Source organism: Condylura cristata, unplaced genomic scaffold (genome assembly GCF_000260355.1).
Source record: "Condylura cristata isolate star-nosed mole 26May11 unplaced genomic scaffold, ConCri1.0 scaffold00034, whole genome shotgun sequence".
Taxonomy (NCBI): Eukaryota; Metazoa; Chordata; class Mammalia; order Eulipotyphla; family Talpidae; genus Condylura; species Condylura cristata.
Genome location: NW_004567135.1, coordinates 11426827 through 11447326, shown reverse-complemented (window position 1 = coordinate 11447326; position 20500 = coordinate 11426827). Strand labels below are relative to the sequence as shown.

Here is a 20500-nt window from a genome sequence, read left to right as displayed (position 1 = left end):
GGTCAGCTCCCTGGTCGGGGATTGAACTCGTGCTGCAGATAACTTCACTGTGCAGCCACTCACCTCCTTGCGCCACCAGGGAGGCCCTGGGAATAGTTTCAGTAAGCATTGTACACACCTAGGAAGTAGGAAGTCTGGATTGTTGACCTTCACCTCATGATCCGTACGTTCTCCCACGGCCTGCCCTCTCATAGCGCAACCACACTGGGAATTGTCATTATTGCCCACTTTCCTCCTGCCAGGCACAGGACGAAGTTCGAACAGGGGCTATCGCCTGTAACTGTCACAGCCCTGTAGACTCAGTTCTCTTGTCCCCACTTTGCTGTTGTGTAAAGACCTCCCCCATATCCCACAGCTGGGATCCAAGCCCCAGATGTCTGGCCTCAGCATTGGTTGGGGGGGAGCCAGAGATGCTTACCCATGACCAGACAGGCTGTGGCGTCTCAGTAAATGCAAACACAGAAAGCAAGTGTCCCCAGCTCTCCCAGCTCTTACCTAGTACTCTGCTTCCGACATAGTTGGCTGGGTCCCTAAATTCTCCTTTCTTCATTTGAAAATTAGCAAGCCCAGCGGTATGTAGACATTCTACATTGCATATTATCTCACCATCAGGGTCACAAGACTTCCTCTCAGGGCCCTTCACATCCTCAGAACACCGTGTGCTCGCTGACTCCTCATGCCCTGGTGTCGTTGGCCGTGGGTAGAACCAGAGGCAATGGGGACTCGGATGTCATGCCATTGCGGTCCTCCCACCCCGGCCCCGCTCCCCTGAACACTGGGCTGAGAACAGAGGTGTGAGTGAGATGCCAAGCCCCAGCTCTTCTCTGCCTTGCTGGATGAGAATGGAGAAATGGCACCCCCTGGCTGGGTCTCTGGCTGAATGGGGGGGGAGGGTAAACTGATAAGCTAAGGTTTCTTCTCCATCTTCTCATCCTGGGTATGCAGGTGGCTTTCCACACCTGGAGAACAGTGGAAGGTGATGATCCTGGTGACAATGTAATTAGTGCATGGTCAGGATGCCAGAGTGAGCAACCCTAGGTGTTCTGATGCCAAGGCCATTCCTATGACCGCCTCCCTCCATAATCCATGCAGCTAAGTTCTTCCTCTTTTGGGGAAAGAATCGGGATAAGGATGGGAGGTTGTTGGTTAGTTGCCATGTTAGTACATTATTTCCTTGCCCAGAAAGGTCAAGTATCTTTAAGAAGACAAGTGTATATGTGTTTGGCTCTCCTGTAGGGAGAAGCTTCTAATACCTTCCAAGGGGATTCTAAGTCCCTAGAAAATATGTTTTCACAGACCTGAGATGAAGAAACATGGTTTATTTATCAGGGAGCTTAGCAGCTTCCAAACTCTCTTCAATAAATTACATCATCTTCTGGACTTAAGACCTAACAGATTTACATCCAAGTCCCAAAGTGAAAATTGGAATTTAAATTTGGATGCATGAGTCTTCTCTCCCTCCCCCTCACACACAAGCGCATAGATATATCAGCCCTTGGCGGGTGGGGAGGCAGGCTGAACCTCAGATGCAGGCCTCTCAGCCCCTAGCCTCGGCTCGTCCGGGAGCCCTGCTCTCGGGGGTTAATAGCCCGAGCTTGTCTCTATCTTCCCAAAAAGGAAACTTACCATTTTTGTGGGGAGAGGTCATAACCCCTCTGGGGAGCTGCTAAAATCTATGGCACCCCAGCACATCCACGGTAACCTTTTTTGTACAATTCGGGGGCCCTTGCTGCTTGGATGGGACTGTCTTTGAGGCTTACTGCTAAGCCATTGTATCCTGCTCCCGAGCCCAGGCACTATGAATGCAAATGAGAAATTGCACACATCCTTCTCTCTGGGAAAGAGATGAGTTTTTGTGTCATCGGGCATTTTTCCCCCATTTCTTGCTGCCAGAAAGGGCGCGTGTGTCTCACTGACTCCCAGCAAGCAGGCTGTCCTTATGCACCTGGTAACGTGCACGTCATGAAGGTATCTGTGTCCCGCCGCCCAGAGCCTCCCTCCTCCATCGACCTGGCCTGGCCAGTCCTGCCCAGCATCATCCCCTCGATGGAGGAGGCAGTGGCTGCTGTGTGATAGGACAGGCCTACTGCCCTTCACGGTCATCCTTGGGGGTCCTTGCCCTCATCCCCATCGGGCAGGGGAGGAAGCCACTCAGGTATAATGATGACCTACCCAAGGTCACAGCTGGAAAGGCGGCCTGAACACCCCCTCCAATATGTGATCAACCACACCCACCAGCAAAGAACCATTCACAATCCCCTCTGGCCACGGCTCCCCCTTCCTGGCATGGGGGAAAAAAGCAGGCCCCAAAGAGCATCAGAATTGGGCAGCAGCGCCACCCCACCCCGACCCCCTCCTTAAAGCTCTACAGCTTCCAGCAGCACCTCCCAACCACCTTTCAGAGGTGTCAGGGCCAGCAAATGGCCACTGTGCCTGTGAACCTGCAGGGAGCCACGCTCAGGAGTTTGTGCCCAGCTGGGGCCCCGCCCTGGGGGAGAGGGGAGCAGTGTCCCTGGGATTCTGGATCCCAGGGCTGATTTCCCCAGTGTCTCCTAAGTGCTGCCGACTGCTCCAAGAAGCATGTCTTACCCCTTCGCTTCTCACACGCATGGTGAGACCACGCCTGGCCACGGGGCTGACTGGCTCGTGCACATGGAGTATCCTGGTATGGGGTCACTGCAGCTTTGGGCAGCTGCAGTCACCGCATCTCTGGCCTTCTCAGAGTTCTATAAGGCACTAGCCCCTAGATGGTGACCAGTCCACCCATGGCTAGATGTCGGGGTGACAGGAAGGCCTCCATCAGAGGTTTCCACCCTAACTCTGCTTGTGAGGTTTGGGTGGAAGCAGAACTGACCACACTAGACACAGCTGGCTGCCTGTCTGGAGTTGGGGTGTTTTCCCTGTCCATAGCACCTGGCCTCAGATTCGAGAGCTGGGTGAGTTTGCAGACACCCACCCACCTCAGCCTCCCTGGCTGAGCATGAGATCTGGAAAGCTGTCTTTGAGCAAATGTGAAGGGAGCTGCCTGAGAGGGAGGAAGGAGCAGAGACTGGACCTTAGGCCCCTGCAGCCCCTGGGGCCCAAGCTGAGGGCACAGAGACGGCTCAGCTGTGCCAGGAGCCTCCTGGGCAGGGGTGGTTCTCATCATCAAGCCAGAGCTGGGCACAAATCAGAGAAGCCTGGTGCATGACAAACTGGATGCCACCCAGCGTCATGAAATGGCCTGGCAGGAAGCAAAGTAGGACGTGTCCCGGGGAGGCAGGCGCCCAGAGCCTGGGCAGGAGGGTCTGCCAGGCTGCCGTGGGCAGGGCTGGGAAGGCTCCTGGGAGCGGCATCGGGAGCCGATGGTGAGAGGGTTTGTCATTTAGACATGGCTGGAGGCCCACGAATAAGCTTCCTCAGCTGTGAAATGGGGACCCTCAGAGTGCCCACCTCTTAGGTACTGTGAGAACAGTTATAATATATAACCCATCATTCCTGGGAATAACCAATGAGCTGAAGCCTGAAGAAGACAGAATTAGCAAGCCTCTTGCTGGCACAAGTGGCTGATCAGTGGAGATGCTCCTCGTGCCGTGGAGCCCAGCTTCAAAAGAAAGAGGTTTGGCGATGGCTCAGGAAGTTAAACATCGTGTTTCCGTGCAACCCAGCAGCTCCATTCCCAAAGAAACTGAAAACAGGTGACCAAACTAAAGCAGTGCAGCAATGTCTCCTGCAGCTCTGTTCATTAGAGCCAAGGGCAGGAACAGCCCAAATGCCCATCAACAGGTGACCGATGAACAGGTGTAGAGCTAGGTGGTGGAATATTACTCGGCCACAAAAAAGGAACGAAGCACTGATGTGTGTGCTTGGATGTGAGCGAGCCTTGAAACCATGCCGACTGAGAGAAGGCAGACACAGAAAACTGCATATTGTGTGACTCCATGGGGATGAGCTGCTCAGAATAGGCCATCCATAGAAACAGAAAGCAGACTGGCAGTTCCCAGGAGCTGAGTCCAGCAGGAATGTAGAGCAACTGCTTAATGCTATAAGGTTTCCACTCGGGGTGAGAACAAAGTTCTGGAGCTAAATAGTGGCAATGATTCCTACTACACCTACACTTTAAAATGGTCACGTGAGAAATTTTATATTGTGTGTATTTGCCACAACTAAGAAGGGAGGGGTGGAGGGAGAGGTGAGATCAGGGCCAGGTGGGGGTGAACAGAAGTTAAACCATCTATGAAATGAAGACCTTCTCAGATAATCTTGGCGATCGTGTTCAGCAATAAAAATACTCGGGAGTCGGGCCCTCCCTGGTGAAGCAGCGGGTTAAGGTGCAGCACTAGGAAGCTCAAGCCACTTCTGCATGAGTTCAGTCCCCGCCTGCCCCAGAGGTGACCACATGGCGCGGCAGACCTCTCCTGGCCCGCCCGCTGCTCCCCTCAGCAGTGTACTTCCTCGATCTGCCTGTTCTCCCCACTCTGCCTCTGGTGAATCCTCTCACTGCCCCCCCACCTCTGGCCTGTACCCCACCTCTGCATGCATGCATAAATAAATCTTTAAAAAAAAACTCGGGAGTCTGCGTGACCCAGATCCCTGCTGCCCCCACACATCCCTACTTGCTCATTTGACCATGGACACTTACGGGGTGATGCTATGCAACAAAGGAATGAAAAAACACTGATACCTGTGTGTTGACATCATGGACGTGGAGCGTGAGATCTTTGTGGTCCCAGCGCTGGTGGCAAGCGGTGGAGTGCGAGCCGAGATCAAGTGCAGGGAGCAGGGTGGGCAGCTGATGCACCCTCCGCTGGTGCCTCTGTGAATACCTCACTGAGCCGAGTCCAGTGTGTGCAACCCTAGTGTGTCTTTGGGGAGTCCCACCCCTGGTGCCCCCCAAAACACCCGCCCCCTGCACGCCTGTCCCACTCTTGGGCTCCAGGCGCACACGCCCCCGCGCCAAGTCCCCCTTCCACCCTCGCCAAGTCCCCCTTCCACCCTCGCCAATGGCATCCACGTGGACTGGGCTTCAGGCGCTGCTCAAGGGTGAAGAGAAGCGCCTTACCCAGTGGAAATCATCCGTTCATTCAGGAAGGTCGGGGAAATTATAATATAGATTGAGCTCCGGGTGTAGGAAAAATTAGAGACTGCCTTCGTCGCTGTCATTAAGCTGGTGTTGGCAGGAGCAGTTTGTACAAAGGGGAATGCGTTGTTCTTTTCTAGAGGTGTGTTTGAGACTCCGTGTGTGAAAATTCAAACCCGTGCTCTTCACTCTGAGACGGCGATTTTCCCAGCTGGTTTGGGCCTCACTCCTCTCCGCCGGCCTCCTGGGTACCTTGGCTGGGTCCACCTGCATGCAAGGCTGCGCAGGCCCTGGACTGAGCGCCCAGTCAGCCGCTGGCCCTCCATTTCCCCCATGGCCTGGCTCCCGGGTTTTTTTATAATTCACTTAAATGAATGTTTATTTTCCAGCCCCAGCAGGGTTCCAACTTGCTAAACCATTTGGGTTTATTTAATTTACCTTCTTAAGAAGTAACTTTTTTAAAAAGATTTCATTTATTTATGCATACAGAACAGGCCAGAGGTGCAGGAGTGGTGAGAGACTTCACCAGAGACAGAGTGGGGAGCAGAACAGGCCGACTGACGAAGTACACTGCTGAGGGGAGCAGCAGGCCGGTCAGGAGAGGTCTGCCACGCCATGTGGGTCACCTCCTCACGCTGAAGTGTCTGCAGCTACATTCATAGTGTTACACTTTAGCCTGTTGTGCCACCACGGAGGGCCCAAGAAATGACTCTTATGCTGTCTTTCTCTGGATCAGGAAGTCCAAGGAGCACCTTCACTTGTTACATAATAAAGTCCAAACTCAGGAGCCCGCATACACCTGCACGGTCACCCATCTGAGGAACTCCCCCCTAAACACACCAGCCACTGGTGGTGCTCCCTCTTCAGCCCTTTCCTCTGCACAGCTTCCTCCCTGCATTTCATGCCTGGTGCTGGGTGCTGCCACCCCTCTGTCCCCACTGGCTCACTGTGAGCTCTTGGAGGTTAGGGACTGTCTCCTTCCCTTCTCTTTTCTGCATCCTTTTTGTTTTTAATCTCCAGCACCCAGGATGCAGGATGCCACATAGGGACGCCTCAGAGATTCAGTGAATGAATCAATTAATTAGTTCATCTCCGAGGGGAAAATAGATACACAAACAGCCACCAGACCACAGCAGCAATGGCTGAGGGGTTAGGGCGGGGCACCAGCAGTGACGTGAATGACAAGAGGCTGCTGAAGGAGCGGGTGACATGGTACATGTTGGGGTGAGAAGGGGTGACAGTGAGAAAGAGGAATGAGTTAAACATCATCCCCAAGGTTGTGAACTGGACAGTCACTGGCTGGCAGTGTCCCTTGCTAAGACCAGGAATCGAGGGTGACTGGGTGGGTGTGGGAAGGTATTGACTGAGTGAGCAGATGGGGCCATGGCCAGGGCCAGCCTGAGCTGAGCAGACTGGATGGCGTTTAAGGGTGAAAGGGAGAGATGAGGTGAATACAAAGAATGCCCCCCCCCCCATCTTACTGCTCTGAAAGGGTGAGCCAAGAAGGAGGTCTGGCTGATGAGCCCGAGGAGGAGAGGGCATAGTCGGAGTCTTGCGGTCTGATGTTCACATCAGCTGCAATGAAGACACCAGAGGAGGAGGACACAGCAGAGACGTGTCATGAAGCCAAAAGCAGAGAGGGAGCGTCAAAGTCAGGGGCAGTCCGGTTTTCAATCCAGCAGGTGGTGCAGAGGATGAGGTCTGGACAGCTGCGTGTGGCTTCCACAATTAGAAGTGACTTTGGGGGCCCTCCCTGGTGGTGCAGCAGGTTATAACACAGCACTGCAAGCCAGCCACAGCCGCCTCAGTATGAGTTTGATCCCCGGCCCTGGAGGTGACCCACATGACACAGCAGACCTCTCCTGTTTCGCCCTCAGCAGTGTACTTTGTCGATCTGCCTGTTCTGCTTCCTGCTGTCTCTGGTGAATCCTCTCACCACTCCTGCACCTCTGGCCTGTACTCCAGTTCTATATGCATAAAGAAATCTAAAAAAAAAAAGAAGAAGAAGATGAAGAAGTGACTTTGGGATGAAGGGAGTGGAGGGGGAGGTGTCAGACAGTGGTGGGCTGCAGAATGACAAGACAAGGATGGGGGCGGGGTGGCTTCAGGAAGACCTGGCAATCATTTGAGAGAGAGAAAAATGTGGGGGGCTGGGGATAGCATGCCTCACAATAAGTTCAGACCTGGGGCTCTTGCTTCGGAGACTGTACCTAGGCCATGTGCTAGTCTGATTAAGGACTCATCTGTTGCTTGCAGAGATGGAGCTAGGGTAAGGGTTCTTTTTGAGTAGGACATATACTGACTTGCATAGATGTGATTCAGTTCAAGAAAAGACAGCTGCTGAGAAAAGGCTGAGGTCCAACAGCCCAGTGACTTCAAGAACACAGGAATGTCCTTCTCATGGAACAGCCCAGGGCAAACCACTTGTGCTGTTCCATGCAGTCATGCAGGGATCCAGGCTCCCATCTCGGTCCCCTTGTTTCTCTGCCACCCTCAAGGGCAGTATGGTTCCCAGGCCAGCACATCAGCATCTCCTGGAAACTTGTTAGAAATGCACATTCTCAGACCCCTCCCAATATCTGTTGAATCAGAACCCAGAGGATGTGGGGGAGACCCAGCTGTCTATGTTGTATAAGCCCTCCAGGTCATTTTAAGGTAACCTAAAGGAAGAGAATCATTGCTCTACGGATCTGCCCTTGTCTGCATGGCTGCAGCCACCTTCATGGTCCAGCTCTCAGGAAGGGGGGAGGCCGGAGGTATGCAGGGGTTGTGCGCAGGTCGTGCTTGGATTCATGTTCCGGTCTCAAGAGCTATGGTCAGTGTGACTCACTGAAGGGTCGGGAACTGCAGTTGCCAGGTAGGCGGCCTCTTACCCAGCTGCAGCTCCATTAGAGTGGAAGGAGGGGAGAACATTCTGGCAGGCCTCTAACCATCTTGACTATCTTGTCAGACAGCCTTAAGTCAGTTCAGATGCTGCTCCCGTCCCCTGGAAGAAAGCGCAAGAGTCTACCTACAGGTTCTCGTCACAGCCAATGTGCTTAAACGGGCCCATGGGAGTGGGATGGTCAGGAGTACCAGCCCCCTAATGCCGCCCACCCACACTGATGTGGGCAGCCCAGCCCACATCTGCTTTGCCCGCTTACCCACTGTCCATTGTACTCCAGTCCCTGCTTGGCAAATTCCAGTCAAAGTCAGCAAAGTTCTGCTGACCTCAGCAGAAGGAGGGCACCCGCTCGGCAGGGAGGTGGGAAGGCCAGGGTCTGGTTCTCTGGAAAGGCAGGAGCCAGGGCAAGCGAGCGGTTTGTTAGATGGCAGCAGGCGTCACTGTGCACGGGTCCAGCTACCCCGAGTCAGCCGTGAGGCTGCTCTGTCCACATCTCTTCCCCAGGTCCCAGCCCTCTGCTGAACCCCAATAGCCGGGCTCTGGGACCCCCCTGCTGCTGCTTGCCTCACCTATCCTGAGCCACCCCCAAAGATGCCCCCTCTGACTCCTCCTCCCTTGCTTGGAGCATCGCAGGAGCTTTCCACACCCTGAGAACCAAGCCAGACAGGGAAGTCCAGCCAGGCATGGAGGTGACTCCTCTCCTCAAAGCCTGCTGAAAGCCCAGACCCACAGAGCCATCAACAACACCAGGGTGTCAGTCCTGGTTCCCCCAGAGGAATCTCGGCTCCTCACTTTGTAAAACAGAGACTCTGACATCTGCCTCACCAAACTGCCGAAACAATGAAATGAGAAGCTTGGCCCAGAAGAGGGGCCCCCGCCGGTCACTCGTGCTGGCCGCTGGCCGAAGCTGCAAGGCCCTCAGCTTCCTGACTACCAGCCAGCAGAGGCTTCCCAGGGCCCTAGACCCTTCCCAGAATCCGGCACTTGTTTGTTTAATTTGCTACTGCAGATGAATTTTCGCACGCGCCATGTCTGTGGCTCTGGGAAGGGGCCGCCCGTGTGAATTGGGCTGAGGCCGCCTGGCTGGGCTGTGGGCCTCTGGCCTGTCCCTGCCTCTCTGGCATGCTTTCTAGACTGGAGCAAAGGTGAGTAAGAGGGTGTGGAGTTCTGAGAAGGGGCAGGTTGCCTGATCCCTGTTTTTCCCTTTTGTTGTGGTATAACTGACATAGAACATTCTATTCGTCTAGGTGGACAGTATCATGATTTGAAATATGATTTGTACATATGGGAAATACAGCAACAAACCTAGTTAACATCCCTCTTTTTATACAGTAGCTTTCTCTTTCTGGTAATGACATCTACTCTCCTGGCAACTTTCAGCACGCCGAGCGTCACCCTGCTGTACGGTCTAGCTTCATTTACATGTTCCTAGAGTACATGCACATACCTCTGCCCTCTCTCATTCTGTGCCTCCGTTTCCTCTTCTGTGAAATGGTGCTGATGCTCTCTGGGACTATTTGAACTATTAACTAATGTCCCGACACCACACAGCTCAGTGCCGAGACGATAGAGTTATAGTGCACACAGTTCTTGCAAATTCTCCATCCAGACGATCCTCACAATCACCGTGCCGGGGAGACAGAGGCCAGCACCAGCTCTGCTTTACAGAGGAGGGAGCGAGGGCGTGAGGCTGCCGGGGTCCCAGAGGTGAGAACTGGTTCTCACACCCAGATTTCAGCCTTGCAGGCTGGTCCCGGTTTTTGTTTGTTCACTGGTTCTTGTCTTCAAGCCTTGGGAAATCCTCCTTTTATAGGTCACAGCGCAGATTCTTTTTTAGGAAAGTGGACCCAGGAGAAACATAGCAACGGGTGACACCCCTCTCCACACAGATCCTCAAAGACTCTACATGTCATGGGAGAGGATGAAGAGCAAGTCAGGCGACTTGCTGAAGGTTATGATCGGAGCCCTGACTCATTCTTATAATGCACGTTGGCACTTGCAAATGAAGTAAAAAATAGAGTCATGTGCTTAGAAAAACATGTCTCTCAGGGCAGAAAGACTAAGAATTCTTAGTGCTAGGATTATAATTCAGGTTCCACCTACGGCACCATCCACATGACGCTATAGTTAGCAATCAAACCCTAAGTGTGGGCCCTGCATTCATTTGCCCGCACACAACAACTGTGATGATTTAAAGAGCAGGGCATCACCCCAAGGCCCCTCACCAGTAGCTCCTCACGGTAGCTCTGGTGGCTGCTGGTCCCCCTCAGTTCTGGGAGAGGGAGGACCAAGCAGAAGGACGGGCCCCAGCTGGTGCCCACGTGAGGCTTGGTGTCTTTGTGCCCAAGGCGTGTTCCTGACCCAGGTTCTGCCAGGACCGGATGTTCCAGGGTAGCCCAGAGTGGACTGGGCCGCCTGTCTGTGGGGCCTCACCCTGCACGCTCAATATTCAGTTGCACTGCAGGCTCACACAAAAGGGTCAATAACGGGTTTATTTACAAAAGGGAAAAGGGAAAGAAAACAACCCAGGGAAAGAGAGCGGGATACAAAGTAACTGGAATACCTTAGGGCTACGCTGACTGAACACACCAAGTCACGCAGTCAGGAGAGCTACGCGGTCAGGAGAGTCACGGGGTCAGGAGAGCCGTTTCCAGAGCGAGAGAGCGAGAGATGCAATCGTGCCCTATTTATCCCCAAATGTCCCAGAATTCCTGCTAGCTCTGCCCTTGGGTCCTCGCAGTTCTCTCCCTGGTACTGCTGGGAGTTGTAGTTTCCAATCACTGGAGTAGGGGGTGGAGTCCACAAGACTCTGCAGAGTTCCTTTAGGACATCCTTCCCCTTAACACGGAGAACCCTGCCCTGCCATCCCACCCAGCCCCCAGCTGGGTGTCTGCCCAAGGGGGACCCTCTCACACTGACCTTCCACTGCAGGCCCCCAAGCCGAGGATCATAAAACATCTGCACCTGCTCTAACTGCTGTGTGTTTAGGAAATGATTGCAAGTAGCTTATCAACCAATCAAAATGTGGGTGACTGTGGGGAAAGGTGACCCTGTCCCTGCCTGCCGCTAATCTAGTGTGACGTGGGCCATGGTGCACCATCACCCTCCACACCTCTAGGACCAGCTCTCTCATTCAGAGACCTGAAGAGCCCTGATTTTCTAGCTGCCTCAGAGTCACAGACAGTCACGCTGTCTCCCCCCTTCCCACCCCAGGAATGGACCAGGCCATGGAAATTGAATAAGAGAAACGAGGACTAAGGTCAAGGCTGTCTGCTATGGGAGGAACCACACCATGCTGGCACGGCAGCTGGGGTCCATCTGAAGCCGAAATTTAATTCTAAGTTAAACCACTTAGTCTGTTGTTTCCTTTCCAACTGTTTCTGATCATGGCGCAGGCCGTCTGTTGGCCAGCAACCCCGAGGTGGAAACTGGCACTTATTTAACAGACAGGGTGAGGTCTGGTTTTTCCTTAGCAGATCATGTGGCTGTGGTTTGCAGTTCAGCATCACCAGAAATCCCCCACTCTCTCCCCAAGAATGGATACTCTTTCCTTAGGGAATGAGAGTCAGGGTACCCCAACCTAAGCTGGAGTGTGGGGAAGGTACAGCATAGGGGAGGACGCGAAAGAAGTGGACAGTGGGCCCTCCCTGGTGGCGCAGCGGGTTAAAGCACAGCACTGAGACACTTAAGCCACTTCCGTGTGAGTTCGATCCCCGCCTGCCCCAGAGCTGACCCACATGGCGCGGCAGACCTCTCCTGGCCCGCCCGCAGCTCCCCTCAGCAGTGTACTTCGTCACTCTGCCTGTTCTGCTCCCCACTTTGTCTCTGGTGAATCCTCTCACCCTCTGCATCTCTGGCCTGTACCCCAGTTCTGTACGAATAAATAAATAAATCTTTAAAAATATATAACAAAAAAATAAAATAAAAAGAAGTGGACAGTGAGCTCGGCCCAGGGTCACTAAGCTAATTCCCAACCTTTTCCCCAGCCAACCCAGCCAGCCATACTTCAGGGCTTTGTTCATGTGACCTGCAGAAACCCTGCCGGGCCTCAAGACCCCCAAAGACCCTCAAAGCCTTCCCCTGCACCACCCCACCTGCAGAACACATGCCACTTTCTACGTGCTGCCATCAGTGGGCCTCCATTTCCCTCGAGGCATTCTTCAAGGTTTTTTCACCATTGTGCAGGCCTTCTGTTGGCCAAGAACCCAGAGGTGAAAATGGTTCTTATTTAACTGAAGAGTGAAGTCCGGTTTGTCCTTAGCAGATACGTGCAGATTTTGTTTTGTTTTTTTATTATTAATAATATAACAGTTTATTTTTACATCATTTTGTGCCTTACGGAGGTTCTGTGTGTCTGCGGCCCCACCCCCACAGTGGCTGTGCGCTCCCTCAGGACCTACCTCATGTCCAGAAACAGCGCCTGCCACAGAGGGGACACGTTTGCTGAGTGAGAAAGGCCCTCCCATCCCTTGCCTCCCCCAAGAAGGCTCAAGTCTGCCCCCAGTGTGCCCGTAGCTGAGCCTGGCTGGCTTGCCAGAGTCCCGCCCCTCTGGGCCTTTTTTACTGCTCGCTGTGTCTTGAGCACTTCAAAGCTTGTGACGGATGGGGGAAGGGAGGGATGTGCAGCAGAAGAGACAGTAATGCCCAAGTCTCACCACCCATGGCTTCGCACGTCAGCCTGGGGACAATCCCCGATTCCTTCACTTCCCTCTCCAGGCATCGGAAGTTGCTTCACTGAGCTGGACTGTGGGTGGGTGATGGCTGGGTCATCAGCTGCCCCGGGCCTTCTGGCAGCCCCTGAAGCCTGCTTTGTCCGCAGTCAGAGCCCTGGCTGAGGGGCTGGCACCCTGAAGCTGGGTTCCCAGGCTGCTGGGAAATCTCAGACTCCTCCCCTGGTCTAGGTCCTGAATGTGTACTTGTGTGAGAGGACAGTGCACCCCGCATCCACCCAGTCCTGCTCAGTCCTGTCCAGCTGCAGGGGGTATTTACAGAGCCAGGGCCAAAGCTTCCAAGACTGGACAGATGGTAGAGCACCCGGGGCGAAGGTGACCAATCTTCCGGTTTGCCCAGCATTGTCCAGATTGTCTGTCCTGAGAAAGCCCACAATGGTCAGTCACCCGCCCAGGGGCACAGTCCCCAGGGGCCTGCCCCAAACCAAATGAATGGAAACACTGACGGTGGGGGGAGGGGGCAAGCTGTGCTCCAACAAGCCCCCAGATGGCTCTGACCCCCCCATAGATGGGAAGCGAACACCGATGAGGAGAGAGAGGACTCCCTAAGGGCAGGCAGCCTTCAAGGGGCACAGCCTGGAAGTGTCCCGCCTCCACTGTGCAACAGGCTGTCCCATCTCCTGAAAACTCAGCTTGGGTCCCCCAAAGTCTAATCAGCTATTGAAAGGGGAAAGTGCTCCAAAGGCCCCCAAACAGTTGCCTACTCCCTCCCTGGTCCCCTGGGGGTTGTCATCAGTGAGCCTGAGGTTGGGGGGTGGGGGAAGGGAGGGAATACAGCACCCTCCAAGTGGGATCTACTGAGCCCGAGCTTTTGGGGTGACAGCACGGAGCCAGTAGTTCCAATTCAGGGTACAGCAAGGGCCCAGAGGAGGGGAGGACATGTCTTTCAGGAGGGCAAAGAGACCTGTCCTCCCACCCCCGCCATGCACAGCTCTTAGCCCTCGGGGCACCTTCCCATTGGTTCAGGAAGCCCAGTTCCCTGGCCGCTGAGCAGAAATAAAATCCACTTAGAAAGGTCAGCCTGTTTCCCAGAAAGCCTAAGACGCTCCTTCGAGCTCCGTGGAAAAGGTTTTGGAGGTTCACCCCAGCCCCTGCCTCCAGGCTCTGATGGAGGGAGAGGAGGGTGCTGGCCGTTTGCTGGTCTCCTCTCCAGGCTGCTGCCCCTAACTTCGCCCACCCCTGTTACCTCCCACGTGTGACTCTAACCACAGGGTGGGCTGGGGAAAATTGGGGCTACAACCAAGTCCTGGGGCAGGGGTGCATTAGGACTGCTGTTTTTCTGCCAAGGACCCCTTGTGGAACCTCCCCGGAGTTCTTCTTGAGGAGGCTAAAAGTGGGGACCCGTCTCCTCACCCTCTTCAGCCCTGTCCTCTAGCCCAGTCACAGGGGCAATACAGAGAGCCAAGTGCATGGGCTATGAGCAGGAACAAGTCTCCCTTCCTTACAGCCTTCTGGCGACTTCCCTGGTCTTGCTTGAGAATATCTACCTCTAGGTCTCCATCTTCACCCTCCTCGGGGACCCCTAACCCATCTCTTTGGCTCCCGAGCTCCGGCAAGGTGAGCACTTACTATTCCTCATGTGGCTGTGGTCTCTGGGCAGCGCCTGGCTCAGTGGCCGCCCTCTTTCTGAGTTCAGCAATCCCTGTTCTCCTGTCCCCTCCCTCACGCATCAGCGTCCCAAATGGCTTCTTTTTCCACTTCTCTGGGGTCCTTCCTCTGGTACCTCTTAATTGCACATGCTGCCTGTCTGTCAGTGTCTTTCCCTGCTCTCCATCACCCTACCAATGGTCTGGTTCATACCCTGTCATCTCTCTCGTGGACCTTCGCCCCCAACTCCCTAACTGGTTTCCGGGCACCTGGTCAACCCCAGCCTTTTCTCCCCCACCAGAGGATTCTTCCTGAATCTACTCCAGTTAAAGGAGCTTGATGACCACTGCCCAACTTCACCCTCTGCTCACTGTTCCAGGGCAACCTCCAGTGTGAACTGGGTTGCCTGACTGTGGGTCCTCACCCATGCACTTAAAGGCACTTATAAGATTCAAGTGCAGGCGCACACAGAAGGATTAATAATGGGTTTATTTATTCCTTGAATAACTCAAGAAAAGCGAGAGAGAAGTTGGTTAATGCGTCCTACCAGTTCTGCTGACGTGGAACCCCAATAGCACACTGAAAGCCAGCAAAAAGCCAAGACACAAGTCAAAATTCACGAGGCCAAGAGGCCCCCAAAGCCCACATGGCTGCTTAGCTCCACCCTCAAGTCCCAGCAATCCTCTCTCTGGTGATGCTGGGATTTGGAGTTCCAGTGTCTGGGGTGGAGTCCACAAAACCTGTATCTGTAGAGTTCATTGAGGACAGACTTTCCCCCTAATATTCCTGCCCCCCAGCAGTGCCTCTGCACACTTTTCTGCCCACTGCTCTCTCTACCATATCAAGGTGAAATAAGCTATAGGTGGCAAAATGCCCAAATATGTCCCTTAAAGAGGTACCAGTCAGTCGTCCTCTTGTATAAACTAAGTCTGGAGCTAAACAACCCAGGACTGATAGGACAACTGCACAGTCATCCGTGATCCAGGCTCTTTTTATTTTTTTTTAAGATTTATTTATTTCTGCATACAGATCTGGCTCCAAACCGGTGCTGACTTGCTTTGGGGCCTCTGCCACCCCCAGACAGGACCCCAGACTCCCACAGGGGAAGGAGAGCTGAGGCAAGGAAACAGGAAATTGCTACCACTGCCTGAGACCAGACAGGTCCTTTTCAAATGCATTGTCTGAACTGAGAGGTTGTACAGGGTGGGGAGAGCTCAGTGGGCCCTCCTGGGAGCCTCTGAGGGTGCTATGGAGGCCACGCCTAAAGGGGAGATGCCATGCTTCTAAAATACTACAATGATGAAAACCAATGGAACCACACTTAAGAAATCACTAAAAGGAAATGCTCTTAACCATCCCTTGGAATACTAAAAAAATTAAATGTGTCTTAACTCAGGCATGTTAATATCCTTGTTCTTTTTTGTTGAATTTTTCCAGTAGAAATTAGCTTCTTTAAAACAACTAAAGAAAAGAAAAGATTGATTTATTTATGCGTACAGAATCGTGGGACAGGTCAGAGGAGCAGGGGTGGTGAGAAGATTCACCAGAGACAGAGTGGGGAGCAGAACAGGCAGATCTACGAAGTACACTGCTGAGGGGAGCAGCGGGGAGACAGGAGAGGCCTGCCGCACCATGTGGGTCAGCTCCCTGGCAGGGGATCGAACTTGTGCTGAAGCGTCTGTGGCTAGCTTCATAGTGCTGCACTTTAACCAGTTGTGCCACCAGGGAGGGCCCAGAAATGAGTTTCTTTTTGTTAACTCCCATCTTCTGCCTGAACTCCTTTTCTGAAAATCTGGTTTTCTTTTAGAGGATCCGACCCTGTTGGCAGGCTGGGTGCCCTGGGCCCTGCTTGGGAGGGGAGGGGCAGGCAGGAAGAGGAGAAGCCGCCCGAGCTCTGCTGGCCCCTGGTGGCCAGGGTGGCCCGGACGATGGCTTGGCAGGCCCAGACTGCCTGTGCAGTCACTCCCTCCAGTCGCCTAGCTGCCACCATCTATCACTGCTTTTTATAGGCTTCCTTTTTTCCTCTTTCTATTTTTTTTTCCCACCACTCTGCCTCTCAGACTAAATCAGAGAAAAATGGGTTTTGTCTTTTTTTAACAAGAAGACTAAAAGTCTTAAATTGCCTTCTTCAAGGTCTGCAAATAGAAACTCCAAGTAAGACAGCCACCTTTTTCTTCCCTCTCCTCCCGGGTCCCTGTCTCAGGAGCCCAGAAGCTGGAAATAAAAGGCAGAGCAGTGACTCAGGAGGAAGCAATTTGAGTTGGGCTCAGGCCCAGGTGTGGAGAAGGAGCTGGGCAGGGGTAGGGGCCAGGGGAGCCAGGCTGGAGGGTGGGAGTGAGGGAGGAAGAGATGAGAATGGCCAAAACCCAGGCCTCATTGCTTATGGCTCTGGAACAAAAGGTTGCCTAAAGGGGCTGTTATTTAGCAGGTGCTGGGTGAGTGTGTCTGTGTGAGTGTGTGTGTGTGTGTATGTGTGTGTGTGTGTGCCGGTGCATGGGTGCAGGGCCTGGGCTTTAATCCTGCTACATGTCATAATAATAGCTAAGGTTTGCCAAACACCTAGTGGTCACCAAGGACTGTGCTAAATGCCTCATGTCGATTATCGTTTTGAATCCTTGAAACAACCCCATGAGGTAGATATCATTATTGTCACCACTTAAACCTGGAGGAATGGAAGGTTGTGTAACTGGCCCAAGTCTCACACCTTCTGTGACCGACCTGGGCTGGACCCCAGGGAGCCAGATTCCTGAGGCTCATGTACTAACTTCTTCCTCCAACCACTAGTCTGTCAGCCTGCTTCCTCCTTTGGAAAGTCAACATGTAAGGGGACAGGTTGGGGGAACAGGGCGAGCATCAAGGCCCTTTGCAGCCGAGGCTCTGACTGGGGGCTGTTGTTTCACCTATGCATGCAGAGGTCCTGTTAAGATGATGCGGAGTGCAAGATCTGAAGGCAAAGGTGGGGAGAGGGGAGGGCAGGTAAACTTGTACTCTGCACCCCTGATGGGACAGGAGGAGAAAATAATAACACAGCAAGGCCATTGTAAGGCCTCTGGAAAGACTCGTAGGTTAGGCCTGATCAAAAGGACAAAACCGGGCCCTCCCTGGTGGCGCAAACTGTTAAAGCAAAAGCGCCCGGAAGCTATCAGCAGCCACTGCAGCGCAAGTTTGATCCCCGGCCAGGGAGGTGACCCACATGGTGTGACAGACCTCTCCTGTCTCGCCCACTGCTCCCCTCAGCAGTGTCTGCTCCCCACTCTGTCTCTGGCGAATCCTCTCACCACCCCACCTCACATGTCTGGCCTGTACTCCAGTTCTTGAATGCATAAATAAATCAATCTTAAAAAAAAAAAAAGGACAAATCCAAAATCCAAAAAATCCAAAGGCCTAGAAAATCCTGCCCAATTACCTGGATGGGTACATTCCGTACCCTCTGCATTTCCCGGTCTTTGCTCCAGGCAATGTACCTGCAGCCTCAGACCCCCTAGCTGGACACAGCTAGCAAGCCCTGGGCAGGACAGCTGGGCAGGGTCTCTGACTCAGGGAAGGACAGAGTGGTCCTCTGAGGACCCCGGCTCGACACTCGGATCTGCTTTGCAGGTCCAGCAGCCATGGCGCAGTACAAGGCTGAGCAGGACGACTGGCTGATCGTCTACCTGAAGTATCTACTCTTCGTCTTTAACTTCTTCTTCTGGGTAAGTGAATTCTGCACACGACCACTTCATATCCTCAGCATCGAATGTGGCAAGTCACCTTTGATTTTGGCTTGTCACCACACTCTAGAGTTGATTTCTTCCAAATCAAAGACCACCCATGGGCAAATTCTGCCTACTTTAAAGCAAACATGTACATTTGCTACTGAACGGGAAGGAAAGAACCCAGACTGCAGGTTGGCTTGGAGCCTTAGCCAAGGCCCGGGAATAAAAGATGCATAAACAAAACAATGAGCTTTGTGTTCGGTGGTGGTACAAAGGGCGGGCTCACTCTTCCCTGCTAAGTTGTGGCCCCGCGGCTTTGTGGGAAATACGACTGCCCGAAATAATTGCTTGTTTTCCACTGAAGTCCGTGTGCCTTTCATGGTTAATATTCTCCAGGCCCAGGCAGAGACACAGTCCTGGGTGCCCAGGCTGGAATTCTCCATAGCGACTCCCCTGCAGGCTGCCCACCTGGTGGGTGAGGGCTTCCCAGGGGAATGGAGTCTGTGCACTCAAGGCAATTATCTGAGTAATAGGAAGCAGAACACCATCAGCTCCTCCCAAATAACCAGACCAAATAACCATGTGTTTTGTGTTAGGGTCTTGTTCAATTTGCAGAAACAGAAGAGCAATAAGAATGAAGGCCTTGGAGTCTGTGCTGGTGTTCGCTGAGACAGTGGCCCTGGGCTGCTGGTCCTGAGAGAGTGGGCTCCCCAGCTCCGGAACAGGGTCGTTTCTGACCTCTTTGGGTTGTTTATCCCTGGAAGGGTACACGCCGAGTGCTTAGTTCAATCTCTGCAGACAGAAGGCATTCAACAAGTCCATTCTTTCAGGCTTTATACCGGGGCAAAAGATTCCTGGAACTCATGTTGATGAAGACAGTGAAATAATAAAGCTATGCTCCTATGGACAGTAAGGGGTTGGGTGTAGATAGTTTCACTTCTCAGAGAAATCTAATAGGGTGTTTAAGATTCCTATTGAGTGGATATTTCTTTTCAAGAATAGATGTGTTTTTCCTGATCATAACATCGTATCAGACACTACAGATAATCTCTAAAATACTGAAAAGATAAACCATGAAAATTGGCCATGTCTCACGGTGTTGGTTTGCCTGGGATGCCATCACAAAGTCACTTCAGCACAGAACAAATTCTCTCGGGGCTCTGGAGGCCAGCCATCCAAAAGCAAGGTGTCAACAAGGCTGTGTGGGTAGAATCTCCCGTTCCTCATCCCAGCTTGAGCGGCGGCTGCTGGCAGGGCTCAGCATTACTGGGCTGACATCCGAATCATCTCTTCTCTGCATCTGCCCTCATGGGCTGTGCTTCCAGTGAGTTTCTGTCTTCACCTGGCATTTTCTTCTTACAGAGGAGCCCATTCATACTGGATTAGGGCTCACCCTACTGACTGCACCTTACTTGATTACATCTGCAAAGATCCTATTTTCAGATAAGAGCACATTCACAGGTATCGGGCTTAGGACTTGAACAAAACTTTTTGGAACACAGTTCAATCCGTACTTCTCACCATCTGAGGAAGCAGCAGTAGACTTTGTCCTGACCAGGGTGAAGAGATTCCCTGTAGACTTTGTCCTGACCAGGGTGAAGAGATGGCATGACCCACATGAGGGAGTGAGGGTGGGAATAGATACTTGGAGAGAGTCAAAATGAATCCGCTTCAGTCGTGAATTGGACAGGGCTGGGCACGTCCCCCTGGGTGGAGAGTGGAGCTCTTCACTGCCGTAGGAGACCAGAGACACGAGCCCATTGTGTGCCGACAGCTAGGTCAGAGGTAGACAGGGTACTTCTGAGCAGAAGGCCTGGCAGGCAGTTCACTCAAGGGTCTGCAGCTGAGATGGGGCTCGCCCCATGCAGATGGAATCTGCAGTCATGGAAAGAGGTGAGAAGTCCCAGGGAGAGCATGGAGCATCACGAAAGCGAAACTGGAACTAAATATGGGCAGCCCCACAGACGAGGGGTGAGGCTAGAGTCAATAAGGGCCGCAGGTTGCCACGAACCAAGGGAACTCCTGAGATGGGGGGGGGAGGGGGTGTCTGGTACTAAAACACAGACAGCCCCAGACAAGCTGACACTGTCACTAGGACCAGGCATCCACCATGCAGAGGCCAAGGAAACAGATGCTCAGTGTGAAAGGCCTTTGACCACACTAGTGTGAACAGAGAGAGAAGAAAGGACACTCCTTATAATAGCTACCCAATAAGACCACCCCCCCACCCCCAAATTACCCCGTGGGCAAATACCCAGCCAAACAGGGTCAGCCCAGCAGCTTGCCACAAGTCTGAGACACCTTCTGGCAAGGAATGACCATCAATGGGTGAGGAGGCCACAGAGAGCTGGGCAGGCGAGGTCCGGCATTTAAAGCCAGAGTCCCAGGGAAGATAGTGGAATTACCCCGCGAGGGCAGGAGCTGGCTTCCCACGGGCCCCTTGCCCAGGAGTCTCGGCTAAGTGCCTCTTACAGGTGTCTCCACATGGCGCTCCTGCACGGGTCCCCTCCAAGTCGAAGCTGGAGAGGCAAGAGAGCCAGGCCAG

General features: G+C 53.2%; 1 protein-coding gene across 1 annotated transcript in view; it reads left to right on the top strand.

Moving 5' to 3' along the window:
• The window catches only part of TSPAN11 (tetraspanin 11), a 55723-nt gene that overhangs the window by 8234 nt on the left and 26989 nt on the right, over positions 1-20500 (top strand). Inside the window, exon 2 of the mRNA XM_004692550.2 lies at positions 17858-17952. Coding sequence (XP_004692607.1) covers positions 17869-17952 — 84 coding nt within the window. The 5' untranslated portion in view covers positions 17858-17868. The remainder of the gene's footprint in view (positions 1-17857; positions 17953-20500) is intronic.